Below are 17,838 nucleotides of genomic sequence, written 5' to 3'. Positions count from 1 at the left end.
GGTTAAATGGAGAAATATGGGAGAGGCCTTCGCCCTGCAGTGGGTATAATCAGGCTGATGGTGATGATGATAATAACCTGAGCTTAAAACTAACAAAACAAAGCCACTGATTTATGCTGTGCTATGTGGCTGCCCTAATATGCGACCGGTTCGCATCGCCTGTCTCTAACGGACTATTTATTAGCCCTTGGCTCAATCTATCCGGCACATCGCGTATATTGCAACTATAGAATAAAAGCTGCATGAGATCATATAAATGGAGAGATATGTAACCTTTACAGATTTCATTTATAAATACTATGTAAAGTGCGTAATTGAGGCCTTTCTGAAAAATTCACATTTCGTACGTAACAGAGCTATATTTGTGTCTGGAATAAAGCACTCAACTTATTAATTCAGTCCAGCGAGTAGAGCTATAGTTAATTGAGGGTTGGAAATACCGAAGGTGTATCCAGATTTCAAAATTTCTTTAATGACACTGCCGTTCGATATATCAAATTTGAAAGATACGCCCTTCATTTGCCTTTTCCACAGCGTATACATATATAAAATAGCGTTTTTCTAGCTTTTTATCCCTCATATGCAAGTAATTGTAATTATTTGATGATGAAAACGAAAAGTGGATTTAGGTGCTAATACTGCGCTCACTGACGCAGTTTTGCCAGTAATCTTTGCAGAAAAACCAACTCAACCTCGTACTGAGTATATGTCATGTTTGGATGCTTCGGACATACCTCGCTAATAAAAGTTATGCTTCAGCTAAACGTCAAGTATGAAAGCTTTCAGTTTAGGCAAATGTTCATGCCCACAAAATAATCAGGAATTCGCATTTACATATATATATTTAACAGTGTTTCCTTTATTTTCAAACATTGCTACGTCCATAATGGCCACCTTGCTGTACATTCCACTTGCACTCATAGTACGAAAATGCCCTCAGCTGTTTTAAAGCGATAGTTTTATATTCCTGCTTACTCAGAGATACACGCCCGCCGGTGCAGTCAACGTGCAGACAGAGCGCGCTGTCAACAGCTGCACACGACAGCAGCAAAGTCAAGATCCGTCGTCATCCGCGCAGCAGCAAATATGAACACAGGACTCCTGGCACATTGGGCAGCACAGTATACGTAGTCATGTGGTATTTATTAGATATTGCCGTGTTTCTTTTTTTTTTAAACGTGGCCGAACCTAATGTTAACTCGCAAGTGTCACCTGAAACCAATCATGCTTATAGCACTCCATCACTTTCAAGTTAATCGGAAGCTAAATTTCAGAGGGTCATTCCATGCGAAATTTCCCAGCATCCAAAAGTGGCCACCCACAATTTTTGTAATAAAGTTTGGCATGTTGCCAATTGTGAGAAATGCATTTTTCACATTTATTTAGAATTTATTTTCATCGCGTAATTTCTTCTTGAAGTTTGCGGTATGGGGCACTGATTGTACCTAAGAAACAATTTTTTTAGAATGAACGAAAAACAAGTTGCAATGTCGAATATATTTTAGAGTATTGCAGTTGCGTTGTTGTGCTATGTGTCTTCACGGTTGTAACAATATAGGATCTTTTGCTTTTCCTTTGCTCACTAAAGGGGTCAAAAGTGTTTAGGTTCAGGAAAGTTTTCAGAAAAGTTTCACCTGAGGCAATTTTTGCGCCTTTATAGGTTGAAGGTTAAAAATAATTCAAGCTTTTTCAAGGAAACGGTTCAAAGAGCAATATGTTCCAAATTCCGCGAAAACTGGCTTTTACATTATACTCAGGCCTGCATTAAAAGTCAAAGTCGCCCAGACAAAAAAAGCAATAGATGCCTCATTATTCATATCAACGTTTTATCTTTATTGTTGGTTTGGTTCCAGTAAGTTTGGTTTAATTGTGGGATGAAATTCTTTTTTTCCCAATCTATTACCAGCCCTAGCGACGCGCTGCCGAAGTGTGATGTCACTCCAGATTACTAAGATGACACAACCTCCAATTATTGTTGCCAGATTCCCCGTGGGGCCAGGTTCATCAAATCATTGAGCAGGAAGATACATTTAGTACATTTACATCACATTGCAGAGGCGAAAAGCAAGACGCCCGTGTACTGTACGTTGTCAGTGCACGTTAAAGAACCCCAGGTGGTCGAAATTTCCGACGTCCTCCACTGCGGCATCTTGCATAGTCTGAGTTGCTTTGGGACGTTAAACCCCACAGACCAACCAATATTACGGAGAGGAATACACGCTGACAGAGCAAATTAATAATTGCCTGCTTTAAAAAATAAACGCCCACACTTCTTCATAGAAATAAAGGAAGGAAAATAGTTTCTTTGTTATCATGAGAGGATACCATAATTTATTGGAAAATAAGATTTCTTCAGTACCTAAAACGTGGTGTGTTGAACGCTGCGTCCGGCACATTGAAAGATGCAGTAGCAGGATCAAGTTTGTAGAGGTAATAACATTAGGGAGCAAATCACAAGATGTATTTACTAGAGCTAGAAAACGGACAAATGAAATTACAATTATTTGGCTGTCGTGTTCCTATGTAGAAGCACGAAAGAGAACGGCCTTCTAAATTGTGCCTTTGGTAACCGCTAGTTGATCACAATTCATCCCTTTTCAAATCTTCTGCAATTTCAACATTTTTTGGTGAAATATTATAGAACTCAGTCAATACATTCAAGTCTAGAAATGAACATGAGTACGTAGGTGATCTCAATTTGTATGGCTAACGATCAAACATTAAAAAGTTGAATATGAGTTGATGAGAAAAGAAATGCTAAGAAGACATTAAGGGGAATAAAAATCATTCGTATGCGAAAATCGTCTATTATGAGACACAGCAAAGCTTTTGATACGCTATATTGCTGCTTCAATGTCAGACAGAGTTAAGGAAACGTGGCCAGTGAATGACACTCCAAAACCAACACTGATTTTGAGATGACTAGACTGATCGCTCCTGGCGCTCAAAATTGAATGTAGCCAGCACGTGAAAATACATCGCTTGCAATGCATTTGGATTCATTTATATCTAAAAAAGTTAGCTCCATAAAAACAAGATTTCATACGCGAAACCATATTATTAGGCGGTGACGTACGTGTTCTGTGCTGAAGCCACTGCTTGCAGTGCCTACCGCTACTCCTGTTCATGGAATTAAAAAAAAAATGTCTTCGTTCAAATAAAATTTACTTGCACGAACGTTTCCAAAGTAAATGCTAGGATTTTTATACTGCGTATATTAATACATGTTAAGCCTGAATAACACGAAAATGTCACTTGTTACCAAGTTTGAAGGATATCGTTTATGAAACGACTCCGTTATATCAACTGAAATAATTTTTAACGTGGTATGCAGCCTCCAGCGAGTGGCAAATTTTTTGTTTTTGCGTTGGGTATGATGTAGGAAATTTCTTAAAACGCAACATTTTGTACGGTATCGGGGACCCAAAATAATGAAAATTCTTGTAGTGTTTCATTAAGGAAGTAACTTGACAAAACAATGCAAGAGAAAAAATTGAAATACTAATATATCATATCGTATCATACTTAGGGTGTAAATTATAGTTTTGTTTCTCAGGGCGAGTTTTGCTTATGCTTATGCAAACGCTTATGCAAGAAACAAAATTACAAAAAAATGTTTTGACAAAACGTCCTTCACGCAGTTGGCAAGAGAACTATATTTGAGTCCTGGGACCTTTCACATGGAATGAGCCCCCATTGAAAGGATAACTAAGCTGGACTACTAGTAATGCGACTCCGTCACCATAGTGTCATGCCTTCGCTGGCTGGCGGTATACATAGCAGTCGGGAATGAGAGTAAATGCAATTAAGAGAACAAACAAAGCGAACAAGCTACAAGAGGCAAAAAAGCCTTGCAAACATTCCTGAATGACATTATACCCGGTATTTGAAGCTGAGCATTTCGCTCATATGTATGCGAGTATAAATATTGCTTTCTCGACAAAATTGTTTTACCCATATGAGGGGTGAGAGGGAGGGCTCACACCCGGAAAATTATCTCCTAGATTGATCGAAATACTTTTCTTCTGCCATACTTCGAGAACTTCGTCATGTCGTAGAGTTGCTGGCTACACCCCTTTGTAAAGTGGTGATAGGTGGTGCCTTCGATCCGTTGCCATAGCTCCGAAAGTGCTACTGGTTTTTCAAAGCATGATTTAGTGTACGCAGCGAAGCTCTTGCTTTTTGCAGCAACCTTTTTCGAACACAGCAGGCAGCACTCTCGATGCGCCTATTTTAAATAACCGCCTTCCTTGCACAAACCTCATCAGGCCATCGACATCAATTGTTCGGACCAGTTTTGTTTTATTGACCACTAGAGTAACAAACAGCGAAAATGTGGTCTTCCATGGGCGGAATCGCATGCCTTCTGCAAGTAACTGATATCTTGTATGTCCACGGAGGCGCTCATAAGTTGCTTTCACCGACTCCATAACTGGAGCGGGCTGCGTATCCGTATCAAAGTAATACATTTGGAATATACAGTGGGATACTGGTAATTAATTTTAAACATAACCGATATTCATGAAAGCCCACAGAATATGTTTTCAGAAGATTCGTCTAAGTTTTAGCTCAGGGCGCACACTCCGTAATAATGTGATAGTTGATGTATAGTTGAGCATATTTGAAACACATGAAATATATATATATGCGCTTTTGCATTTGCCGACAGAATTAAACATGTTGTTTTGAATATAAAATTATTTCTTCTAATGTATACTTCCTCTTCCTCAATTTAGAGTATTTTAAAGCTCATATAGCACATCTGAGCTTCTGTTTCAAAAATGTTACGAACACGTGAAAAAAATCTATTAGGTCCTTAAAATTTGGCAATAAATTAAAAAAATGTACTTGGATTCCATCTTAAATATAATTAGGAGAAAAAGAGTAGAAGGAGGAAAGGTGGTATCACACCGGAGGAAGCCAGTGTGATACCATGCATTGGCGGTAAGAATTGAAGGGATATAAGGAGAAGCAGAGGAGGAATTAAAACACCTACAGTAGGCTGTAGCTAAACCATGCATCCTAAATTCACAGACTGTCATGCAGGCCGGACACTATTAGTGAATGAAGAAGAGCTGGCTGGCCATCGCTGCAGATGTTGGCCGCTGCCACTTTCCAATGATATTTTTTTCCGCCGGCGGCCGTAAGAAAGCCATAAGAAAGTAGAACATAAGAAAGCCTTTTTATGAGAACAACCAGCTACATAAAATAGAGCCCAGCGAGTATAGAGCTTGGCTTATCGGTGAGAACTTTGTTGTGTGAAAGTTAATCACGCCTAACTCCTCGCGGTAAGATGGCTAGTTGAACCAGCTGGCGAGAACATTGATGTTCCTTGAGGAACTTTTGAAGAAAATAATCCTAGGTGTACTAGGAATACCGGCAGAGCTAACTTAGGTAGAATCCACAAGGTGTTCCGTGTCGAGTTTCATGAAGTAAGACATTGGCCAGCCTGGTACCTTACCACGACCTGTGCTGCTCGTTATATGGTTACATGGTACTGTAGTTTTGTTTCGACCGGGCGATGATTCATTTTCATATATTTTGTGCTTAACAGCAATGAAGTAATGTTTAGAGACATATTTGGGGTGGTCTTGCTAAGATTTTCCTTTATTTAGGCCCTCTTGCACAACCGCCGGGGAATGTGTTTTTGCCCATCATCATAGCTTTAAGTTTCGCATTGCAAGGGATTTACCAAACGCCGAAAACTAACTTTTTCCTTTCCTTTCTAGGTCATAAAGGTACCTAAAAGGACAAATGGTATCACAATTCCACAATGCTGACGTGAGCATGACCGCAGAAAGGAGTTTAGAGGGGTGTGTTTGTCAACAAGGTTGACGACTGGGCAAGTTGGTAAGGGTTCATATTTAACCAGCAAAAAGTACGAGACACAGTGTTTGTGATTATTTACGTATTGCTTTGCTCAGGCTTGGTACACCTAGGGGCGTCTACAATGAGAATACACTCTTGATATTCTACTGTTAAAGAGTTTCACTCATCGCCTGCGATCACTAACGCGCTTGCAGAACATTTGCGCCACTCCATGCTAGAACATTTCCCAGTGACCAACGCAGTTGTTGTTTGGGAGGTGTTTTGTTTTTTTCTGAGAAACTATGTGAGTGACAATATGCACTACGTCTCATGACCGGGCCCAGGCAGTGAAATTATTATTCTACAAGTGCATTGAGTGAGGAGATTCGGCCGGATAGCAGATCAATTTACAGTTGGTTGCTGAAGTGTGACTGCAACTGAAGATAATTCATCAGGACGGAAACGACGTCAACTGGCATAAAATTTAAATATTACTCATTCAAATTTTATGCGGGTGTTCAAGGACTATATTATATTTTTTTCATAAATGCATTCCGCAACAAGTTCGCGGAGAAGCAGTGGTATTGAATATAAATAAAGTCTGCACATTTTAACCATATGAATATACTAGCGAAAATGACTTATAATATACCATGGAATTTCCTTTTAATTTCCGCATATTTTGAGTGCTAAGCGAAAGATGTTGAGAAACGGGTCTTCCACATTAAAGGAAAGGTCACTAGTTAAGCACGCCCTAGTCATTAAGTACAAAACCTATGGAAAGCAGACTGACTCTCCACTGTCTGGTGTCTAAGCGCACACGAATAACTGTTGTCAAGAATGTTGCCAGCTGTGCTTTTGCTCCTTTCTATGGCCAGTTGTCACGTGTTTGCAGAGTGAGTAAAAACGGTAATTTCTCCGAAGATTGTTTTCTGCCTCTTGCGTGTGGCTTCTCTAAAAGATAATAGAAAGGAAGCCACTGGAGAAGTAATTGTTTATTTAACAATGATATATTTATTCTATAGAGCTACAATGAGGACTAAGGTATATTTATTGTTAAAATCTTCATGTTTATTTTAGACAGATGAGATGTAGATAATATCTTCGTTCACGTCTCCGGCAGAAAATTCGGAGTTACGCGGCCGCTACCCCTCTACGGCACACGTCCGAAAAGATAAGTAAATGATTTTATGGGCCTAAATGTACCCGCGAATGTTCATATTATCCTAAACATGTTATATTGAAAGGAGTAAGTAATTAGAATAACAAATTGCCATTTAGCATTAAATGAGACTTTGAATCGTGGATTTAAATATCAACTATGCATATCATTTGTGTTGTGTTTCACTGTCGTAAAAATATATTTATTTCTTTTTCCTAAAGTATAATAAATAGAAACATGTGGTGTGTTAATTGTACTTCAAGAAGTGTGCTAGGTATTGATGATTTAATGAGTGCAGTACTTAGGAAAGACATGCGCGTATCGGATCTTCCTTGTCTTAGGCGTGCATACACGGACGCTTTTACCTAACTGATATTCGCAGGATCAGCCTTTAGTTTTGCAGGACAGAACATACAGTAGTAACTGGTGTCTAAAGAATAATGATTAAGTGGGGTATAAGTATTGCAATTTGGTGAGAGAGCAATTTGTAAACTTAAATAATTTCTTGCGATGAAATCACCGTTTTGTAAGCGATTTACGACGACGAATTAGGCGCAAGTTTTCCCACGCTAATCCTTCGCTGTAGTGACTGCATTAGAGGCTCGCAGCTTTGTGCCACTGTCAAAATCTACGTGAAAATATTAGCATTGAAACGATCTTTAGAACAACTGTCCTTTGCCTTTCAAACTGAACAGAATGATAACATACTAACATATGCGGGCTGTAAGTCGGGGTAATTTGCGCATACATATTCAGCTGGACAATTTTTAAATTCAAACAGAAAAATTCTGTTTACTTTGCCCTGTCGGCTAAAATACAGAGCATTTTGAACAAAAACTCAGGCGGTGATATACTTATAACTTACGTACATTAAAATGAGCTACATGTTCCTCCTGGACGTGACACGATGATAAGAAAACGAGATGTAAATATACAAGCTCGCCGAAGTTTGCGCTTGTTTCGCCATATTTGGAGTGATCCAATGTGTGCGGGAGTTCTTCACTCTCCTCATTCGTAATACGCGGTGAGAACCTCTTCGCTCTCTTTTTAGGCAAGTTGCGATCTATCCTCTCATGGCGGATATAAAGTTGAAGAGAATCAATAGCGTAGCACGCCATCAGCCTTTCCCTTTCACTCTCTCTCTTTTCTACGATATACGTAGGCTTTGAGGGTAGCTGCAGCGATAAAGGAGACGACGAAGTGATATCGTAGCAATTGAATGTTGCAACTGCCGAGCTAATGAAAACGCATTAAGGAATTCCAATAGCCAGCTCAGACCGCTGGCTGTGCACCAGTGTGTTTCCCGACAGCAAATATTGTCCGATATTGCGGCGTGGCGTCTTGGCTCTGACAGAGCCCAAATCCTGTAGACCCCCCAATTGCCAGAATGAGATTAGAAAATTATGTGCCTAACTGCAGAAGCCAATTCCAGAAAATATACAACCACCCACAAAAAGCTTTTGCGCCTTCGGCAGTTCATCACGCACTGCGAGAGCACAAATACAGCGTTGACGGAAGCCGAAGGGGCAAAGGTTCATCGTCGAAAACTTTTTCAAATGCCTCTAGTGGTGTTAGCGGTTCTCCTTCAGTGGAGTACCAATCACAGGAATGGCGAGTTGACTTGTGTTCAAGTCGCGTTTGTCCCACTTGACATGGTGTTTCTGTTGCTTAGCTGGTGGCTCCTGGTCGTTATCCTTCTCACTTTACAATGAACAAGTATCCACAACATCAGCATGAAGAGTGCTTTCTGGCAGATGGGCCATGCTGGTACCTTCTTCATCGGCGCTTTTTTCATCTTTGACTGCAGGCACGTCATTTTCGGGGAGAAGAATGTCCACAGTAGAGGGTACTGCTTCCCCTTCATCAATAGGGTAATTCTTGTTGAGCACCTCTTCGTTTCGCCTCCATCGAAACGCTGCCGCCGCGGTTGGGATCGAACCCGGGTACTCCGGCAGAGTAGCCGGACGTCTTACTAATGCACTAACCCGGCGGGGCGCATATATTACAATGACATTGATTTAAGACATATTCAATTACTCAGGGTTAACTGATAAAAATCTTGACAACAACAATATTATTGGAATTTTGGATTACGTTTTGAAACCGCGGCATGGCGCTCATCGAAGCTCATACGGAACGACAATTTTGAGACAGCAAGCACGTGGCAAGGTTTGCTCCCACGCTGACCAACACTTGCACGCAAGAAGAATGGGGCTCAGAAACACCCGCGAAGGAGCGTTAGCGTTTTAGCAAAGGCATGTTCGAGTTATTTCAAAAATTTTCAGCATTATAAATACAGGATGATAAGAATATATTAAGTTAAGCAAGGCTTTGTATATGCGCTAGAAACATATATGCTGTTCGTTCCCAGGTCAGCGCCTAAGCATTCAAAACAGGGAAAATCAATGGGACAAAAAATTTACTGAATTTTGCAGCTGCATAAACAACATGGTACAGTGAGAAGTGCAAGCAATAAAATTTTTGACGAGGAACCTGCCTAAATATACCGTACGTATCTACATGGCCACGTTGAAAAAGTTTTTATTTGCGAGAAAACATATCCAGTATTGAACGTTTATTTTATTTATTTTAGTTTGCTGCTTCAAGATTCATTCTGGAAGAGCCAATTTTATTTGCTGCTGAAAGAGACATTGTTGCCTAGCGCTTTTATCGCCGACTTCCTTTCATAGTTTTTTTGAAGTTATGTAACTATTAGAAGATGCTGCTCTTCTAGAAAGCAAAATAATTATTCTTCGTTACCCTCCAAAGAGCCTTACCATGGGTAGGGCTTTCAGCGCTCCATAACGGATGAGACGATAGTTCACGTCCGGAAGTTCACAGAGATTGTTGAGTGCAGTTATGTTTTAGGTGCATTCGGTGCCCATATGGAATAAATGACTGAATCGGTTGCGGGTATTGACTCGTTAAGAACAGAGTAGAAGGTCACGAGAATAACCGATTTCACAATAATAAATATCTACTTTTATTTCCAGCCCAGGTAACCCGGCCGCTTCTATCCGCACTCACGAAATGTGCCGAAGATTGGTATTTTACCACGAAATATCTTTTTTATTTTATAAAGGCGGAAACGAGCTAGTGGGGAAAAATTCGCAAACATATTTCCAAACGCTTTTGTTCGGACAGTGCGAGCTCCATGAGCATGGAACTTCTCAACTAACTCGATTACTGGGTAGAGACTAGAGGTTATTGGAACTTTTGCAAGGAAAGGGAAGAGAGAGAAACGCGGGTTCTTATGAAGAGTTTATTCTGGTGCATTGGTCACGCAAGCGGTCCGAGGAATGGTCGTATTATATAAAACCAAACGGTTCCGGTTTCTCTCGATCGCACGTCGTCGCCGGCAGGAGGACCACTTCTGGCCTCTATGAAGCGGCCCGCTCGCAAGCGAGAGGGAAAAACTGCAGCTGTGCCAGCTATGTGTCGGTTACCGTGCGCAGCCATTATAAGCGAACAAGAAAAAAAGCACATACGAATAGGACAAAGGCTATTCTTAAGCCGCCATTAATTCAAAAACTTTCAGTATAAGAATTCTCAAACTGTAACGATCACACTTGTGCAGTGGGGCGCCACCCTTAAGATACATATTTCGTTTTTATGTAGACTCTCAGATAGTGTAGCAGCGTTTGGTCTTTTTATCTGTAAACAGGGCTTCGAAAATCTCTCATTTTGCTTGCCTTTTCATTGTTGCTAGTACCCGTCTATTGTCAAAGATTGGTGTTCAGGATATAGGGATCGGGTCGCCAGGGTATCTTTTGAGAAAGTGCCGCTGACATTGATAAGCTAGATTCCCCCATCTAATCAATGCAATCGGCGATTTATTGGACGATAATCTAATAACTCAGACCCTATAGCCGGCCCATCGAACTTCTCAAATACACGCGTGCCAGCAGGAATGAAAACGCAAACGAAATGAGAGAATAAAGCCTTGCACATGGATCAAAAGGACCTAAAGTGTCAACACTCTATCTGTGTATGTATATAAAAAACGAGGTAATCTCCCTCACGCGTGGCGTCTACACTACACATGTGTAGCCGCGAGAACTTTGAGGATACCTACTCAAGCAGCACACAATACGGAGATCCTTGGGGCTCGTATGAAGGATTTGGGCTGGAACTACGACAATAAAAACTACTAGGGCCCCTTTAAGTATTAAGCGGGCAAGCCCAAACTGGGCTTCTCTTGATTTTCCCATATGGGCATCATATAAGCACGGCAAGGGTTGAGTAGATATTCTCACATCCGGCCCTCAAGGGTCCCCATTGGAGAATTTTAGGGTCGGTGCAAAGTTCATTGGGCCTTTATATAAGAAACGCTTTCACTAACCTTAATGAGGCTGCCCAGTCAAAAGTCAAATAGGACCAGCATGGACCGAAGCGGGGCTACAAATGGGCATGCCCGCATATTACATTCGTGAAACCGTTGACGGTGATCGAAGGAAGGTCCCATGGATGTGTGGGCTTCATGAAGAAAACTTCTCGGCGCCCCAAATGGGGCTACCCACCAAAACCTTCGACAGTTACAGAAGGGCCTGTGGCAGGGTTGGAAAGTTCTGATTCACACTTCTACCCAAATCGGTATCTTGCAGGGAAAGATGAGAGTAGGAGATGGGTGCAGTATAGATGCAGGATGCTCTCATTACTTTGCGTTTGACTATGTTTGGTTGCATTAGTCAGAGGTAAAACAAGTTGAAAATTGCGTTAATGTAATTTTATGTTTAGATAGCATAGTTTTGGTTGTTAATTTCACTAAATACTGCACAATCGTAAACCAATAATTGAATACTAGAGGGCATGCATCGGGTTAAGTCATTAATATAGATAAGGAATAGCAGGGTGCCTAAAACTGAGCCTTGAGCACAACGAACTGAATAGAATTCAGTCTGGAGCTGAGACCACTACCTGAGAAGAACTGCCATATGTTAGATAGAAAACGTTTAAGCCAAGCTAAGATATTATCTTTAATCAATTTAGCACAAATTGAAAAGCTTGTGACAGACTGTTTCGAATTCCTTAGAAAAGCCAAGGGAAACAAAATATACTCATGTTCAATGGACAGGAAAGGTAAAGAATTGATGCAAGTTGGGTTTTTGCAGAAGCTGTGTTGCTCATGCGAAAAGAGTTTCAAGAAGTTGACAATGCTCGTGTAAAGTGTGGGCTCAAGTATTTTCAAAGGGATGCATGGTAATTATATAGAGACAAAATGGCTCGCTGACACTTTAGAACATAACTAGCGAGCTGGAACTGCGTGGTCGATCTTACATTTTGAGGGGAGAGCCCTGTGGCAACGGGTTTGCTGGAAAATCTCTAACAGAATCAGACAGCAGTGCAGTTTTTGGGGATTTTTTAGAAATTTTGAAGTGGTTTGGTGAATTGCCGAACTAGATGGCATTTTTAACCAGCCAATTACCTGTTGAGTACCCATAGCTTTCATAATTACTGGGTGAATAGGTAGGAATGGCATGGCTGGATATGTTGATAGCTGAAATGAAAAACATACTTTTGGGTTCGCTGAAAAATATGCTGCGGTATGTTGGGACAGCTGAAATATTATTTTAAAGCTTCCGAGCACGCCTCGGAGGATAAAGTTACACTGGTAGAATAATTTAGGGTATTACTTTTCGGTTAGGCATTACAAGACGCCAGAATGGCTTGGGTTATAAGAAGGCTTTTTGTAACCAAGGGGACCCGATAGAGACCTCGCAGAAGCTTTTCCAACCTTCGCAGAAGCGTTTCCTTGGCGTTTCCTTGGAAAAGCTTGGGAAATCCTCGCAACAATATTCCAACCAATCAAGGAATAATGACAGCTAATATCTGAGCTTAAAATGGATATTGCATTTCATTCAACACACATGTTAAATTACACCTCCTCGGAATTTGAGTTATCGGTGCGATAGATAGTTTTAAAATGAATTTTTATTAAAAATATTGAAATCAACTTTTGGGTCTAGCAACCATTGTCCACTTACATCACAACCACAGCCAAATATTCCAACGTCCTCTGCTTTTAGGTTTGTTGGGTACATTGTTGCATAATCGCCGGGGATGGTGGTCACTGAGAGCAATTATTTTCTGAAGCAAAATATTTTATTCCATTTATATTTTTTCTTTTATAAACGTTCACTATAATATGCATTGACGCGAAAGCATACTTTGCGACTATAAAGGAGCAGGCAAAGCGTTCGAACAAGACGGTATACACCTTGACTTCCTTGTATGTGCGCGTGATAGTCAAACTTAATTATTTTCGCCTGGTAAAGCATTTTGGCAAAACTATGCTCAGTCTGGCCACTGCCAGCGCTGGAAAGCATACCCCGCCGCCCCCGCTTCAGTTCCGTCCTCATAAAACCAACGAGATTCGAATGGGCCGCACTGTCCTTACCAGTCAAGAGCCCCCCATCCATTGCCGTCTCCGTCTGGTCTCCCTCGGAGTTGGGCGCGGGACAGCGATCGACTCCAGAGCCTAACGTAACTTGTATTTTTCAGTGTGTTTGTCCAGCAAATGACTCCCGACTGCTTCAACATAAATATACCCCATTTAGTTTTCAGTTTTTGAGCCCTAAAGTCCTCCAGGAATGCGCCGCTAGGTGAATCGGCTCATGACATAATACCCTACAGATCTGTCGGTCTCGAAAATTGCAGCGAAAAAAGAATGGATTGCACAATATTAGCGCGTCTTCAGTGGTTCCAGCCTTGAAGATTGTGTCTGTAACCACAAGAAACGACCGGATCCATTCAGCGAAGGCCGCTTTGCTATCGACAGCGTATTTTATAGGGTATCAATTGTTGAGCAGAAACAAAACGCCACCACACGATGATTGCTGCTCTCTTTCTTTAGATCAAGGGTGCATTCGCTAATGTTCACCGTTCTTCAATATTAGACACACTCGGCAAATGCGGAATTTGTGGGCGCCTGCATTAATAGCTTTTAAGCTGCATGAAGACTTGAGCGATGTACATGGCAACTGATGGTGACATAAATTATATTATCACACGGCGTGTACATCAGAGAGGAGTGATAAGCCTATTATTTCATCATAATCAGCCTAGGTATACCGACAGCAATGCGAAGGCCTCCCCCACATTCCTCTAATTAACCCGGTGCTGTGCTAGCTGCAACCAAACTTGACCCCTGCGAACGTTTTAACCTCATCTGCCTACCTATCATACTGCTACCCCCTACTACGCTTTCGTTCCCTTGGAATAAAGTTTGTTAGCCTAAGCGGCCATCGGTTGTCCTTTCTTCACCCTACATGTCCTGCACATGCCCATTTATTCTTGATTTCTACTAGAATATAAGTGGCTTGAGTTATTTCTCTGACCCGCTCTGCACGTTTCCTATCTCTTAACGTTATCCCTACCAATTGTTTCCATAGCCCTCCACGCTGTCCTCAACTTATGCAAAAGCCTCTTTGTTAGCCTTCACGTTTCAGCCCCATAGGTACGTACAAGATGCAACTCTTGTATACTTTTCTCCTTTTCGATACCGGTAAATTGCTAGTCATAATCTGGGAGTGCTTACAAATTGCGCTCCATCACAATCTTATTCTCCTTGTTAATTCCCTGTCATGGTCAGAATCTGCGGTTACTACATGTCCTAAGTAGACATGGATGGATGGATGGAATATAGGAGCGTCCCCTTTAAAACGGGGTGGTGGCAGTAGCTATCATGCTCATTTTTCTCCCTATATCTTAATTATTGACTTAGAATGGTTAACTAAACCACCATTCTATTTATTAAATTTTGTTCCTACATTACTAACATTATGCCACTTCTCTGCTTTTAAGCCACAAATCTTCCAGTCGTTTTTTGGTAGTTTCCACCGCCGGTTTATTCACCCGGCCACTGTCATCTCTAAACCCTAGAGCTTCAGGAACAGTGATTGCGCCTGCACCAACTTCCGGATGAATACCATTATATTCGAGTATAATATGGTCAATTGTTTCAGTGGAGTTTCCCCATACAGCACATGCGTCATCTCCATTGTTAAATTTCTTTTTGTAGCTGCGTGTTCTAAGGCACCCTGATCTAGCTTCATAAAGTAGGGCACTGCCTCTTGAGTTATCAAAGAAATCTTCCTTCCTGATCTGAATTTTCCACTTTCGGTATAATTCCACACTCTGTTTCTTTTCCATCGAATTGTTTTTCACCTGTTGCTTAATGCTCTTTATTTCTCCGTCCTTGTTACTAGCATACTTACTAGTTAGTTTCCTAGTTATTTTCCTCCATTGTGAGTCAACGCTTTTAGGTACAGGTATTTAAATACTTTAGCTGCCCATCTCTTACTGTCCAATTTCCTCAGGCGTTCCTCATATAATATTTTACTCTGAGCTTCCCGTACTTCGAAAGATGCCCAGCTCATATCTCCCTGTACCGCCTCATTTGTAGTTTTGCCCTGGGCACCTAGTGCTAATCGTCCAATGGATCTCTGATTTGTTTCTAATGTCGACTGTACCTCTGATTTTAGGCACAAAACCGCATTTCCGAAAGTAAGTCCACGCACCATAATTCCTTTCCAAATACCCCTCAAAACATCATACCTATTGTATCCCCACAATGCCTTATGCTTCATTATCCCGGCATTCATTCGCCCTTTGGCCTTAAGTGATTGCTCATGCTTTCCAATGTATGCCAATCCTTCGTTTACCCATACCCCCAGATATTTATATTCTGCTACTCTAGGTATTTCAAGGCCTTGTATTTTAAGACCCTGATCAGTTGAGCCGTTGAAAATCATCAGACCCGACTTAACTGCGCTGAAACTGAAGCCTAGAGCGTCCCCTTCGTCTCCGCAATACTTAAATAGAGTTTGCAATTCTTCCAGCCTCTCAGCTAGCAGCACAATATAGTCTGTTTACATGAAACCGGGGAGGCGCTGCTCTACCGCCTTTCCACCTAATCTATATGACAGGTTAAAACCTAGGTTACTGTCTTGTATCCTCCGTTCCACGTTTGTCATATAAAGCATGAACAGCAGCGGTAATAGAGGATAGCCTTGTCTTAATCATTTGCATACTTTGACATCCTCTGTACTTCTTATCCCTTCCCACGTAATTTCTACTTTGTTATCCCGGTATATTTCCTGTAGGAACTCTATTATCTCATAACCGATACCTTCTTTTAATATGTTCCACAGGAGTTCCCTGCTTACGTTGTCGTACGCCCCTTTATGTGCAGGAAGGCCAAATACAAAGGTCTATTTTCCACTCTAGATATTTCGATGCATTGGGTAAGCACGAACAGGCTATCATCTAAGCGCCTGCCATTACTAAAGCCGTTCTGAAGTTCTCCGAGTATCTTGTTACTTTCAACCCATGCTCGCACCTTTAATTTCACCGCCTGCTTGGCTAACCTGTACATAACAGATGTTATGGTAATCGGCCTGTAGGATTTTATGTGCATCCTGTCTCCTTTCCCTTTATAAGTCAAATTCATTTTACTCTGCCGCCAGCTGTCCGGAATATGTTTATTCGTTATGACATATTCGCCCACTACTTCCAGTGCTTCACTACCTAACGTAAACTGCTGTTTCTTCCCGAGGCTGTTAAACATTACCTTAGTCTTCTGCATATTGATTTTCAAGCCTACCTTTCTACTTTTCCTGTCTAGGTCATCAATCATTATTTGCAGTTCATCTCCCTAGTTACTTAGCAAGGCAATGTCATCAGCAATCGCAGATTACTGAGGTATTCTGCATCTACCCTTATCCCTAACTGCTCCCATTCTCCATTCTAAGTCTCTGAATACTTCCTCTAAGCAAGCTGGTAATAGTACTGGGGATATCGTGTCCCCTTGCTTAACACCTTTCCTTATAAGAATTTTGTTACTTTCTTTATGCAGAACTATGGTTTCTGTGCAGCCACAATAGATATCTTCCAGCACTTTCAAGTACGACTCGTCTACCCTCTGAATTCGCAATGCTCGCATCACCGCCGAGGTTTCTACTGAGTCAAATGCTTTTCGTAATCAATGATGCTATGTATAAGGGCTGGTTATATTCCGAGCGTTTTTCTATCACCTCGTTGATGGTATGGATATGATCGATAGTAGAGTATCGTTTCCGAAAACCTGCTTGATCTTTTGCTTGGTTTCAGTCTAAAGTTGTCCTGATTCTATTAGCGTTTACTTTTGTAAATATCTTATACGCAACAGACAGTAAGCTGAATGGTCTGTAATTTTTAAGGTCCTTAGCGTCCTCTTTTTTTGTGAATGAGGATAGTATTTGCGTTATTTCATGGTTCTGGTACCGTCGATTACACCAGGCACTGCGTATACAGGGTGGCCAGTTTTTCTAGCACGATATGCCCACCGTCCTTCAACAAATCTATAGTTACCTGATCTTCTCCGGCTGCTTTCCTCCTTTTCACAGTTTTTCATGCTTGCTTAACTTCGTCCTTTGTCACTGACGGAACGTCTGACGGTATTTCCTTACCGCCTACCTCCTTATTGTCCTAAGCTATTTGGCTACTGTAAAGATCAGTATAGAACTCCTCGGCTACTTTGACTGTCTTGTACATATTCATTATTACATTGCCCGCATTTTTCCTTAGCGCATACATCTAGTTTTTGCCTATGCCCAATTTCTTCTTCATCACTTTAAGGCTTCCCCCATTCGATACGGCATACTCAATTTTCTCCATGTATACTTTCAAAGCAAAAAAAAAAATGCAGCTAAGCAGACTATTTATCTGAAGCGGCTTTGCAAATAGCTGAGAAAAGGAGGATGGCAAAAGTTATTAGGGAAAGAGAAAGATACAAGGTTCTCAATGCTGGTTTTCAGAAAAAATCAAGAAGAGATAAGAATGCCTTCCTGAACATACAGTGCCAAGCAGTTCAGGGACACAGCCAATTG

At 41.2% G+C, this 17,838-nt stretch overlaps 1 protein-coding gene across 14 annotated transcripts in view; it reads left to right on the top strand.

Moving 5' to 3' along the window:
* The window catches only part of LOC146171877 (uncharacterized), a 59,551-nt gene that overhangs the window by 29,808 nt on the left and 11,905 nt on the right, over positions 1–17,838 (top strand). For 4 of the 14 annotated variants that reach the window (XR_014702736.1, XR_014702738.1, XR_014702743.1 and 1 more), the window contains one exon: positions 5,730–5,850. Coding sequence is in view for 1 of the 14 variants with exons in the window: in XM_084586271.1 (XP_084442397.1) it covers positions 6,585–6,717; positions 8,778–8,841 (197 nt within the window). In the remaining 13 variants the exon portion in view is untranslated. Of the gene's footprint in view, positions 1–5,729; positions 5,851–6,457; positions 6,718–6,888; positions 7,995–8,777; positions 8,842–9,341; positions 9,479–17,838 lie in introns of those variants that run through there. The other 10 variants (XR_014702745.1, XR_014702740.1, XR_014702739.1 and 7 more) reach the window with 10 other exon arrangements.

This window comes from Amblyomma maculatum, unplaced genomic scaffold, assembly GCF_055883805.1.
Source record: "Amblyomma maculatum isolate TAMU_Amacu unplaced genomic scaffold, ASM5588380v1 scaffold_17, whole genome shotgun sequence".
NCBI classification, from domain to species: Eukaryota; Metazoa; Arthropoda; class Arachnida; order Ixodida; family Ixodidae; genus Amblyomma; species Amblyomma maculatum.
The sequence above is the reverse complement of the archived record's forward strand: the minus strand, read 5'-3'. Positions and strand labels throughout refer to the sequence as shown.